We start from the raw sequence: 13,930 nt of genomic DNA on the forward strand, positions 1-13,930 counted from the left end.
TTGCAGGAAAAGCATTAGGAATTAGACACGAACAACTTCTCTACTAGGTTAAATTTAAAAATGGGCTTTCAAGAGAGATGTGAAATACCCTCCCTTAACTGAAGTAGTTAGTGTCCACTGCATGGGGGGTGAGAGGTGGCAAAACTCTTATAAATGTTAAGTATTCTTGCCAACCATTTTTGTTCATTTTACCAGTTGTATATTTTAGGGTTCTAAGTGAATGGAAGTAAAAGCTTCCCTGTAGCATTGAGGTCTTCATGTAAGGCCTGTTTGAAAAATGCCTGGGCATGGTTTTTCTCTCAGACCCTCAGATTCTCACAAAATTAAACATGATTCATTCAGGAACAAATTCTGAAAGAATTTAACTTTACATTTATGAGCTGAATTAGCATTCTGTCCAAATTATTAAATCTTAAGTATTCAACCTAATTAGAAAAGGTACCTAGCTTTGATGCTCTCAAGCTTCCATTTTGCTTGTTGGATCTGTGACTTATCCACTTGGCCAGGCCAAGATCAAAGCATAGATTTTGCCAATGCCAAATTGCTCTTCAGTTACCACATTTTAAAGATACACACTTGTATACACCAAGTTGAAAACTGCACTGTTGCTGAGCGCAATTTATGAAAACGTAAAGGATAGATCCTGATCTTTGTTTCAACTCTCTCAGAGGAAGAATTACATGTTATTTCACTTAAGGCTTCTCCAATTAGGAAAATAAAATATAGTTAAAAGCTGCTATTTGTTAAGGATGTGTTATACTACTATAACTTTCATTTTGTATGTGCTAAAGAGAAAGTTTAATAAAAGCTTAAAATATACAATACAATGACTTTAAAGTCTGTCACTAGTTATTATTTTATAAGTATGTTTCCTAAGTTACCTTTTAGCTGTTATACCTATAATTAACTGTTTTGTAGACTTTGAACAGTATAGGCTTTTTCTTGCTAAGGTTTTGCACACTAAGGATAAAACATAAATTTAACCAAATAACCTGTCAGCTATAGTTAGTTGCTTTTCTTATGACAAATGGACTCCTGAGAGCCATATAATCTCTACAAATACTTAATACATACATCCATAGTTACTATTATATTGTGGATATTTGATCCTTTCACACATTATGCTCTAATTGAAACAATTTAGATAAATTTCTTCCATCTCAATAATCAGTTTCCAAAAATAATATAAATTAACCTAAGCATTATTAAAAACAACTGGACTTGATTAGCTTATTTTTAAGCTTTCATGGATATAAAATTTTAAATGCTCAACTGCCACTATTTCTAAATTATGGTGACTAAAAAATAGAAGTACATAATATAATGCCTCATACTGTCCTTCCCAAAACAGGCTGGATTATATCTATTTGATTTATGTACTGTGACTTTTTCCTGCTGTTTTCTATCAACCTTAATTGTGAAAAATGGTGCCATGTTGCCCTCTTGATATTATTTTGGAGATGAGTTAGGTCTTAAAGCATCCAGATGCGTACAGTTCTACACATATCTGTAGAATTAGCTCACTAAGGTCTGCCTGGCAATATTTTTAATTGACTTACATGTTCTGTGGGAAAAGAAGAATCACAAAAAGTCTTTGCAATTGCATTCCTCTCTTCACTGGACTCTCCCTTGGGATCTGGATGGATACTCTGGTTATTCAAAGTGTCAGCAACTCTGTTAATGCTGGTAGTATCTGATTGACAAAGAGGAAATGGCAACAACTGAATTTTATTCTCTAGGCACTCATTTTAGTGACTGAACTTGTTTCTCTCTCATCCTATTTTTGTACTTAAAAAATAATTTCTGTTTTTTTACTTTGAACATAGTTTTCCTAGACTTTGCTCTTACACGAGGGATTTCATTTTAGAAAACAATTTTATTATTGCTACTTTCTAAAACCTACTGATTAGTACAATTTCACATTAAAAGGAGTGAAATGGTATAAATGTCATCTAAAACAAAATAACACAAAGTGTTATCCTTATTCCCCTGGTTACTGCATTGCCCACACATGTAAACATTTTTATAGTGAACATTTTACCAATTCAGATTAATGGGAAAAGTGTGAACCAACTAAACACCAGATTTATAAACTGTATTTAAAGAAATTGGCCATAGTACCTCAACAAAGGGCTGTTTAGAAGGGATCACTAGGCTTTAATAAACAGATAAAAAAGATTTTGAACACACAAGCTGTAAAGGTTTTAAAGGACATTGTATGTTTAAGAGTATTTTACCAGTTGAATTTCTGTGGAACTTTAGACATCTCCCTTTTTATCACTGAAATTTAGAAAGGACCCTCTTGAGAAAATGGCAGATATTAGGCCAGCCCTTAAAGCAGCACATGATTAACTCAAAATTATTAGAATCTGGTGTAATACATTTTATATTTAAAAAAATAGAGTTTGGGAAATGAAGTTATACAGTGCTTTGGTATTTTATTTTTCCCTTCATCCCATTGGTACTAGTAAACAAGATATACTTTTTTTTTTTTTTTTTTGACTGGTAAGGGGATCGCATCCCTCGGCGTGGTGTTGTCTGTCCCACGCTCAGCCAGTGAGTGCACCAGCCATCCCCATATAGGATCCGAACCCACGGCCTCGGCACTCCGAGCGCCGCACTCTCCCGAGTGAGCCACGGGGCCGGCCCAAGATATACTTATTTTTAATCCCCAAATATTTTTTAAAACTTTTTCTCAATTTCCTTTTTAAAAGAAGCCTGCATGATCTGAGGACCATACAAAGCTTTCCTTGTAATCTTCATTTCTTTAATAGGTCTAAATGCACACTTTAAACCTACATAGTTCCCTTAAAATCTAAAAATGTCTTGAACAGCCACAACAACTTTGACTAGGAGATTGCTGTTACCAAAGTAAACATTTTCCTCATGATCATATTATCTTGAACTATTACTTTTTGTTATCTTCAATTTATACAGCACCTCTTCCTGATATATACTGTTTTTATTTTTAAATATTTTTATGGAAAATTATAAACACAAAAGTAGAGTATGAACCTCAATATACCCATCACCCAACTTCAACACCCAGCAAAATTAAGTCACATGTATTTTGTCCATTTACCTGTCCTGCTATTTTTTTTTTTTTCTGGAGTACTTTAAAGCAATTATTACATCATTTCATGTGACAGTTTTTAAGAATAAAACAGCCCTTCTATTTGCTAAAGTATTTAACATTTGAATATATTAATATAAATACATAATTATTAGGGGATTCAATTTAAAGTTTTTCAAACTGACAAATATCAATGATATTATTAATGTGCTACACTATTGCTAATAAGAAAGCTGGATTTGTGGCGCAGGTGAAGGGACAGATAAAAACAAAGATTAAGGAAAGGGAAAAAATTGGGAGCAAGTTACAGCACAGGTAAGAAACAAATGTGGTTCTTAAGGAAGTTTTTAAGGGTGGTGAGAGTACAGAAAGAAAAGGAATAAACGTACATACTGGCAGAAGACTTATAAACTACTACACAGCATTTGCTCTAGAAAGTTAAAGAAAAGAGAATCAGATTTAGATAATTGTTCCTAATTTAAAATTAATGACCTGGATTTGTTCTTGCTTAATAAAAAATTGTCCTTGATAATAAAAAAAAATTTTTTTTTTAATTTCCAGAATGCAGTTATACATATTGATAAATACTAGCCCAGACTTAGGTGACAAGAAATCCACTTATATTTAAATAAAATCTTAACTACTTTTACATATATTTTATATATATGTGTGTGTATATATATATATATTTATATACATATATATAAAATACACAACATATGTATGTATGCAGTACTTTAAAGTTTAGGCAAAAAAAATGTTATAAGCATTTTCATTTTACACACAATCTATTTGGCAATATTATCAATAATAAGTAGAAAAACAAACATTAAGAATTAAAACATAACCTTGTTTTCTTACCTGGTCCAATATCATTTCTGACATCATCCACACCAACATTTTTACAAAAAGTCGTTGAAATGATGTTTTTGTTTTCTAAAGGACTTACTGGTCTCTCCTCCAGCAACAAGGAAATGCTAGAAGTTGAAGTCCTCGCTGTTTGACTTTCAATTTGATTTACTTTTGACCAAGTACTGGGGTCTGAAAACTTCATGCATGCTGGAGTTTTGTCAGTTTTTTTATCTGAAGTTGAAAGATCAAAGGCTGACCTTCCACTTCTGTTTACTAAATCCGCAGATGGCTTTATGTGAAATGAATGTGATTCATCCAGCTGTCCTTCACTGTACATTTTTCCTGAAACAATGTCATTTAATGGCTCTGTTTTCTCTGTATTATTTAACAAAGTATGCTGTCTTTCATTAACATTCACCAAGAGGAAGAGGTCATTTTTTGTGTTTTCAGTTATCTGATCCTCATCAATCTGACTCTGTTTACTGGAAAACTGAATTTCTGTAGAAGTTTTCATGTGAATAGCAGTTTTCACATCTTTGGCCTGTGAAGCATGACTATTCTCATCATTAACCTGAAGAGGAGAAATGGTCACATTACTGTTTTCTAAATATCCAAAACAGCTTTTAAATTGACTGTTTTGTATATCATTCATATTTTCCCACATAGTTCTTTCCACAGGGCTTGAATTGGGTTTCACCAACATAGACATACTATTAACATTTTTATCTGAACTGTTAAGTACTTTCAAATTATCAGTGAAAGCAGCCGATGAAATGGGGTGATTGATTACTGTATCACAGGGAACAGTAAGTTCAGGTTTTTCTAAAATATCATTATAGATTTGCTGAAAATCTGAAGTTTGTTTAAAAGGTAATATGCTGTACTCAGTTTTTTTATCTAATAGTGGTATTTGTTTTATTTTACATTGTTTATCATCTAACATAACATTACTTGAATTCTGTAAATGGTATTTCTGACACTGAACAGTATTCTTTTTTACATCTTGAGAGGAATCCAAATCTGCTTTGGTTTGGTCACTATCTGTAATTTCCTTCTCTGTAGCATTTTCTTGAATCCCTGGAAGTGATCTCAACTGTTGTTTGAATGGTTCGTTTTCAGAAACATCTTCATTATGATTTATCCTATGAGCCATCTCATTTAAAATACTATTAAATAACGATCTGTTACTTTCAAGCTTCAGATGTACATCTGCATGGTGAAGATTTAATCCTTCAGTTCTTTCTTGTATCTTTTCTGTTTCTACTGATGTATCTACCACTAAAAAAGGATTATTTGGTGACTTACATACTGTACATCCATTGTCTTTTTCCAAGCACATGTTGTCTTTTATTTCTGTAGTAACTGATTTTCTAATGTCAGTAACATTTAAGGTTTGTTCTTGACTAATTACTTTATCTATGCAGAGAATTTTGCTTAGGGAGATTTCACTTTGATTTTCATCCTGAGATACAGTAGTATCAATTTCATTCTTGAAGCTTTTCTCAAAAAGCTGTAAGTCTGTCATGATGAGAACACAGTAAAATTTTATATTATACACTAAAGCCTGCTTTTATAAAACATATATATACATATCACCTATTTTTATAAAAAATTTAGCTTTAAATATTTTGTGGTAGAATAATTATACAAACATTATGACACACTTTACCTAAATATTGAGTTCCATTTATTATAGCAAGCATATATTTAGAATGCTAAATATTCATCTCTACCCATATTAAATATTTATTGTATAACAGCAAAAGCATTTTTGGTTTAATAAAGGGGATATAAGTAGGGGTATTACAAACTGGCTTTTATGTCTCTAGTCTATTTCCTTTTGGGCACACAGAACAATTCCTTATAAACATATAGCTGATAAAAATTAATTTATCCTAACAGGTTACACTCTTAATTTCTATTACTACCCACGTCTAGCAATATCTAGAAATTGCTACCTGGCTTCTTCAAGACTGACAGTCATCACTTTTTTATTCACTATGCTGTGAATATTTCAAAATTCTCGAATAATTTTGGACAAGTGTATAGAATGCTTAATCAAGATATTAATTTTATTCATCCATGTTCTAACCATAGATTTCAAATTTTCAGTATATTTAAAATAATCTAGAATACAATTTTCAGGTCTCGGAGGGCTCTTTTAGTCCAATCATTCTCTCTACAACATCTCCACCAAGTGGTTGTTCAGCCTAGGTTTGACACCTTCAATCAGTACCATCTTTAAACAACTCTTTTTCAAGATGGAAGAATTAGTAAATTATTTCAGTGGTTATAGATGGATCATCTGAATTAAGAAAGGTGCTCTAGGTCTGGTCATCGGAAGGCTTTTGGTGACCCAGAGAACATTCTCAGGAAAGCAGTGAAGGCAGAAACTGGCCAAGGAGTAAGTGATAAGAAGGGAAGGTAGAAATGTAGTTTTCCCATTTATAGATATTGACAATAAAAAAAAAAAATAGCTTGAAAGGATGATTGTTTTGTTGATATATACAAATGAAAAGGTATTTTCTCCAACTGAATTTACAAGGTCCTCAAAGACAAGACTGTAACTAATATTCCACTAAATTCCACAGAGTGCCCAGCATGGTGCTTTGACAGATCCTTTATTTGTGGGGGAAAAAAAATCTCATATATAAATTAGAAAATATCAATATAATTTTAAGGTTACCTTCTATAATGATTTCTTCTACATGTGGGTCTTCTTTCTTTTCCTCTTTTTCTCTGTCTTCAGTATCCAAACAAAAACTCTCAGTATTTTCTTCCCTTATTTCTTGCTCAGAATTATATTTTTGAATGTCAGGGTTTTCTGATTTTTCAGTTGACATTTCACTGTTTTCATTATTTACTTCTGGAACATCCTAATGTAAAATAGAAAAGATTCCTCTAATATACAAACATTGCTAAAAGTATAAAACATTTGAGCAAACTTAGCTGATGAAAATGGAATCTGTGTTTCAATTCAACCATTTATCAATTTCTGTTTGAAAACCAAATGATTCTTTTAGTAAGTTTAACATACTACTACTCATAACAAGATCACTAAGTTCATTTTATATAGCCTATTATATTTAAACAAACTGGAGACCCTTGTATGTTCTCAAACATGCATACCACATTATTATGTAATACCACATTATAATGTAATAGAAGAAACACTCCTTTATTAAAAACAAGGTAGACATGGCAGTCAAATTATTTTAAGCAGTATCTTTATATGTCTTTAAAACAGTGAATCAATTCAACATCTTTTTTTCTCCCCCTATATATTGAGCACGTTACATGTGAAGCACTACACTAAGCTTTGGGATACAATGATGAACAAAATACAGTCTCTGCCCTCAAAATACTTACAGTCCAGTGCAAAGAAAAAGAAATAACAGGCAATTTTAATAAAATGTGATAAGTGCTCTGATGGGGATAAACGTATGGCACTATGGGCACATACAGGAACAGTCCTGTCCCGGCTCTAGGGAGTCAAGGAAGGCTTTTCAGAGAAGGTGACAGCTAACCATACCTGAAGTATGATATGGAGTCATAGATGGGGATTAGAATGCACTCCAGAGAAAACAAATGGCACATGTAGATGCTTGAGAGCAAGCAAGATGATAGCCTGTTCATAGAACTATGTGTGATTCAGTTCAGTCAGAGTTAGATGCTGGGAGAAGAATAGAGAGAAATGAGGCTTGAGGTAAAGTGGGCCTAAGTCATTAAGGCCTAATATAGTACCCTAAGGAATTTCAACTCTACCAGCAAGTCACTGAAGGGTTTTAAATAAGGAATGAATAACATGATCTGACTGGAAAGACCATTCTGGCTGCAGTATAGAGAATGTATTACAGTAATGTTTTCAAACTTCATTGACTGAAACCAGCATCGAGAAATACATGTTTTATAACTCACTGAGTACACTGAACAATACGAACTGTGATGCACTCTGTTTTGTACGCTATTTCACTTTATTTCATTTTTAAAAGAATGCTGGTCACAAACCACTGAACTAATTCCCATGAACTGCTGATAGGTTGCACCTAGAAGTCTAAACACTGAATTGAAGGCAACACATGAGGCAGAGAGGTAGTATCAGGAGAGTGCCATAGTAGTCCAGGTGATAACAATAAAGATAACAGAGCACTGAACAGATTCATGAAGTATGAACTAATATCAATAGAACTTGTTCAATGATTGGATGTGAAGACAGAGAAAATAGTCAAGATTGACACCCAGAGTTCAGATTAGTTAACTAGGGGACTGGTGGATGCCACTCACTGAGTAGAAGACAGGAGTAGTAGCAGGTTTGAACCTGCTGAGTTTGAAAAGTTAGTAATTCATTAAAGTAGTGATATCTAATGAACATGTGGATGTATGAATCTGGAGATTAAGGGAGAAAATTGATCTGTAAAGGTAGATTTGAAAATCATTGGCAGAAAAAGAAAGCAAATTAAAATGTACAAGTTGATGAGACTGCTAACAGAGTATATCTTAGGAAGAAAGGAGGATAAAGGATAAAATGCTGATGAAACTCTCCAAGGGAAAAGCAGAGGAAGAAAAGGTTGCAAAGGAGATTGAAAAAAATAGTATGGTAGTTAGCAGAAGCTTTGGAGTTGAATAAATATATGTTCAAATCATGGTTTCAGTATTTATTAGCTGTGAAATCCTAGACGAAAATTGGTAGTAGTTATCTATCACTATGTAACAAATTACCCTAAATGGTTTAAAACAACAAATGTTTATTATCGCATAGTTTCAATGGGTCAGGAATCAAGGAGTGGCTTGGCTTGATGGTTCTGACTCGTGGTTTCTCTTGAGTTTTCAGTCAAGCTGTCATCTACAGCTCCATCATCCAGGGCTGGAGGATCTGCTTCTGGGAAGTCTCACATGGCTGGCAGTTAGTGCCAACTGTTCGCTAGAATACCAGAGTACCTAAGTTCTCTCCCATATAGCCTTTTATCCTCTAAGGCCTCTATTTAGTGTGTGGCCTCTCTAGCAGAATAGCAGAATAGCCTGGACTTCTTTATGTGGTGGTTGGGCTGAGAGAGAGAGAGAGAACAGAACACTGGTCCCTGAGACAGAAACCACAGTGTCCTTATAACCTAATCTCAGAAGTGACATTGCATCACTTCTGCTGCATTCTGTTTAATTTATTAGAAGCCAGTCACTAAATCCATCTCACACTTAAGGGATTACAAAACAGCATGAAGAACAGAAGGTGGGAATCACTGGCGGCCGACCATCTTAGGGGCTGCTCTCAACAACACTTAAACTCTGTGAACCTAAAATTGATGTGAAGATTAAATTATGTATATAAAGCATATAGCACATAGTCGCTCAATTAATGGTAATAATGACTATGTTATATTTATGAATATTAAAATGATAATATCTCCTGCCTGGACTACTGCAGTGTTCTCTAAGCTGGAGTCTGTGTCTTTAGTTTTGTCCCACTATAGTCTATCCACATCATCACTGAAATGATCTTTCAAAAATATCTCATTATTTACTTCTCTGCTTAAAATTCCAAAATGGTAGAGTCAAGAACAAACTTCTATGAATGCACTATTGAGCCCTCTTTAGTTTGCCTTCTGCCTATCTTTTCAAACTCTTCTGCCAGCATCCTATACAACAACCATACTAAACTACTTCTAATTTCCATATTGAATAATGAGATGCCATACTTTTGATTCTTTGTCCATGCTATCCCATCTACTTGAAATACTATCTCTGTCTGGGAAAATTCTTACTTTACGTAACTCAGCTAAGAAACCTCCTACTGTGTGAGGTCTTCCCTGAGCAGCCTGTCCTCACCTAAATAGAATGGATCTCTCCTTCCTTTGTGTCACTACTCAACTCTGAATATGCAGCTATATAAGCACTTTTCACACTACACTACAATTACTCTTTAACCTGTTTCTTCTACTAGATTGGAAGTTCCTTGAAACACCATTTGTCTCTTTTATTGTATTCCCATAATCTTTCACAGTGTGCACATAGATAATATTCAATAAATGCTTACTAAATAAGTACACAGATAAAAGAATAAAGTAAATGAATACATTAACAAGCATATGTATTAAGAATATCCACTTTATGAAAAGGACATGTATATTACAAAAATTAAAACATTTGCTTTAAGAAGGACTAATCACACAGCTCTTTAAAATAGTAAACTTCCCTAGAACATCTGACATATAATTTCTAAAATTTAGACTTATACTTCTAGTCATGCCAGAGTAACTGGTCCTTGACTTGCCTTTCTACTGTAAATTACATAGAAAACTAGATTAAATGTATAAAACAACAGTTTCCAGACAATGAAGTACATACACTGATAAATTGTGTTCTCTGAGAATAGGAGGAAAAAATGCCATGAACTCTTCAATTACTCAGTCTTACTGCCTAGAGATACTTTCTACACCATAGTACAGGGAAGGGGTACTCCTGCAAAGCAAGATGGTCTTGCTGAGTTGAGAAGACAAAGATCAGAGTCTGGAGAGGCCAAGTTAGCTGTAATTTGTGAGGCAGAGTACTGAGGAAGAGGGAGGTATTCAGAAAAAGAGCTCCAGAAATCTACATGTTCAGTCTGTTAATGAATATTAAACCAGACATGTGTGGAGTAAAAGTCCTTGAAGACTTACAGGGGAGCTATAAGCTGAGCAATTCCCAGAGTTCCCACAGTCTGAGTAAAGTCTAAGTTCCAATCAGCCAGAGTAGAAAGACATTATTGAATACTTAGGGCATCCTATAGAGCCCCCATAAGAATCACACCTTACTGGTAGGTATAAATTAGCCCTAGAGTAAGACCTATTTTACATTCACCCTTAAATTTAAAAATAAGCCTCAAAATTATGAAGATTATCTGCAAGCAATTTAAATACCTGTCAAACTTCAACACTCTTGAAAGGAAAACAAAAAAATCTAGCAATCAACAATGTAAATTCAAAATGTCCTAATCCAATAAAAAATTACTAGACAGGTAGAGAAGCACAAAAATGTCATCTGTTATGTTACCTTTTATAAAGCAATAAAAACAAATACCTAAATGACAGAGATGATGGGATAGCTATTATAAAATAGCTATTATAAGTGTTCAAAAATGTAAAGCAAAACAACATGAACATAATAAAGACAAAAATTAAAGATGCCAAAAAAGAAACAAATGGAAATTCTAGAGATGAAATATACAGTATCTGAAATGAAAACTCACTGGATAGGCTTAATAGCAAATTAGACATTTTAGAAAGAAAAATGACAAAATTTTTTGACAAAAAAATTAGTTCTGGCTCAGAGACACTTCCAGCACCTCAGGTCCACCCTGGGACGTGAGGCATGGAGCCAGGTACTACTGGACCCCTCTCCCACAACCAGGCACACTGCACCAGTGCCTTGGGGGTCACCAGGGAACCCGAGGCTTGGATCCGGGGATCAGACACCCCTCCCATAACCTGGCATACCACACCAGCCCTGAGGCATGGAAAAGGGGACCAGACACCCCTCCCACAACCGGGCACACCATGCCAGTGCCTTGGAACCCACTCGGGTACCTGAGGCATGGAGAAGTGGACCGGAACCCCCACCAACAACCTGGCACACTGCGCAAGCACCTCAGGGCCTGCCCAGGGACCCAAGACATGCAGCTGGGAACCGGACCCCCCCTCCCACAACCAGGCACACCACATCAGTGCCTCATGGGCTGCCCAGGGACCCGAGGCTTGGAGTCAGGGACTGGACCCCTTCCCACAATGAGGCACACTGCACCAGTGCCTTGGGGCCTGCCTGGGGACCCAAAGCATGGAGAAGGGGACTGGACCCCTCTCCCCTAACCAGGCACACCATGCCAGCACCTCAGGGCCTGCCCGGTGCCCTGAAGCATGGAGAAGGGGACTGTACCCCCCCTCTCACAACCAGGCACACTGCCTGTGCCAAGGAGCATGCCAAAAACATCACCTCTGGGTGGGTGGCCCACCACAGCCACTACAATAACCATGGCTGCTGTAAAAGCAGCTAGACACCACAACCACCATGCAGATGGTCTGCCAGCCACTAGAGTGCATTGACACAAGGAGAGTCACCAGCAGAGATAAAGAAGAGGATGTCTCTCTCCACAAAACCCATTCCAGAGTGACAAAAGGAGCATCTGCTCAACGATAATATTGTGGGACCTGATCACATCTCTCAGCACTAGCACTGAACAATCTAGGCAACAAATCAACAGAGTTGATTCTTTCAGAAAGAGAAAAGAAATCTAGGGTAATTAAAGGGAGGAGAGAGAGGGGGGTGGGGTGAGATTGGACAAGGGGCATAAAGAATAAGTATGATTTATAACAATATATATGCTAGTACTATTGATTTGATCAACATTGTCAACATTGAACCCCCAAAATATGTATAATCAATTTTGATTTAATGAAAAAAATTTTAAAAACCAAAAAACAAACAAACAAACAAACACAAATAAATAAAATCACAGTCCGAGAATAGGAAAAAAAAAAAGGAATACAAAGAAACCTGGTAAAGCAATCTTTTGGGGTCTATGAGGGTGTTTCCAGAAGAGACTAGCATGTGGCCCTGAATGGACTAGGTGGGAAGGATCCAACCTCAATATGGGCTGACACCATCCAATCTGCTGGGGGCCTGGAGAAAATAAAAACAGAGGAAAAGATGAATCTCTCTCTATCTGCTGGAGCTCGGAATACACTTCTCTCCTGTCCATGGACATCTGAACTTGAGACTCTTCAGCCTTTGGGTTCCAGGACTTACACCAGTGGTACCCATGGCTCTCAGGCCTTTGGCCTTAGACTGAGAATTGTACCTTTGGCTTCCCTGGTTCTGAAGCATCCAGATTTGGACTGAGCCACACTGCCAGCATCAAGTTTGCAGATGGCCTGTCAAAGGGACCCCTCAGCCTTCACGATAGCATGAGCCAATTCCCCTAGTAAATCCCCTCTCATATATTTATACACATATCCTATTGGTTCTGTCTCTTTGGAGAACCCTAACTAATTCAAGAAATTGTCCCAGACTTCTTGCCAGAAGCAATGCAAGAAAACAATGGAATGGCACTTTAAATTAATAAAAGGAAAAAAAAAACTGTCCATCAGAATTTATGTCCAGTGAAAATATCCTTAAAAGTTAAGGAGAAATAAACACTTTTCCAGACAAACAAAAGCTAAGAGAATTCCTTATCAGCAGATATGCACAAAAAGAAATGTTAAAGGAAGTTCTTCAGGCTGAAGAAATATGATACCCGTTGGAAACCTGGATCTACACAAAGGAATGAAGAGTGATACAAATGGTAAATATGGAGTGAATGTAAGAGACACTAATTTTTAATTTTCTTTTCCTGGTAAATGGTTAAAGTAAAATAACCCATACTGGCCACCTGCCAAATAAATAAAGTAAAATAAATAACAATATATGGTGGGGTTTATAACATATGTAGAAGTAAAATGTATGATAACAATAGCATAAAGACCAGGAAGGAAAAAATGACAATATAATATTTTAAGATTCTTACTTTAGAATAAAATTCGGTATAATGTTATTTGAAAGTATACTATGATAAATTAAATTCTAGAATGGGTTGGCAAACTATGGCCAAAGGGCCACATCCAGCCTGCTGCCTATTTTTGTAAATATCTTATTGGTACATAACCATGCCCACTCGTGTACTTAATGCTGCTGAACTTCACACATACACATAAAAATGGTTAAAACAGTAAACTTTATGTTTTGTATATTTTACCACAATAACAAAATACAAACAATAGTCCTCAAAAAAAAGAACTTCCTCACATTATTACTCAACATAAAAAAAGAGAGAAAATATAAATACTCCCATTTTTAAAAGTAACAAGGTAAAAAAGATACATAATGCAAACACAAATCATAAAAGACAGAGTAGCTACATTAGTATCCAAAAAAACAGACCTCAAGACAAAAAAAATATTATTAGGATAAAGATGGACATTTAGTAATGATAAAAAGATCAAT

At 35.3% G+C, this 13,930-nt stretch overlaps 1 protein-coding gene across 1 annotated transcript in view; it reads right to left on the reverse strand.

The window, feature by feature from the left end:
- Positions 1-13,930, reverse strand: part of CCDC73 (coiled-coil domain containing 73) — a 153,140-nt gene that overhangs the window by 2,833 nt on the left and 136,377 nt on the right. Inside the window, exons 15-17 of the mRNA XM_063094985.1 lie at positions 6,612-6,801; positions 3,935-5,443; positions 1,560-1,693 (exon numbers count right to left, since the gene is read on the reverse strand). Coding sequence (XP_062951055.1) covers positions 1,560-1,693; positions 3,935-5,443; positions 6,612-6,801 — 1,833 coding nt within the window. The remainder of the gene's footprint in view (positions 1-1,559; positions 1,694-3,934; positions 5,444-6,611; positions 6,802-13,930) is intronic.

This window comes from Cynocephalus volans, chromosome 4 (assembly GCF_027409185.1).
Source record: "Cynocephalus volans isolate mCynVol1 chromosome 4, mCynVol1.pri, whole genome shotgun sequence".
NCBI lineage: Eukaryota > Metazoa > Chordata > Mammalia > Dermoptera > Cynocephalidae > Cynocephalus > Cynocephalus volans.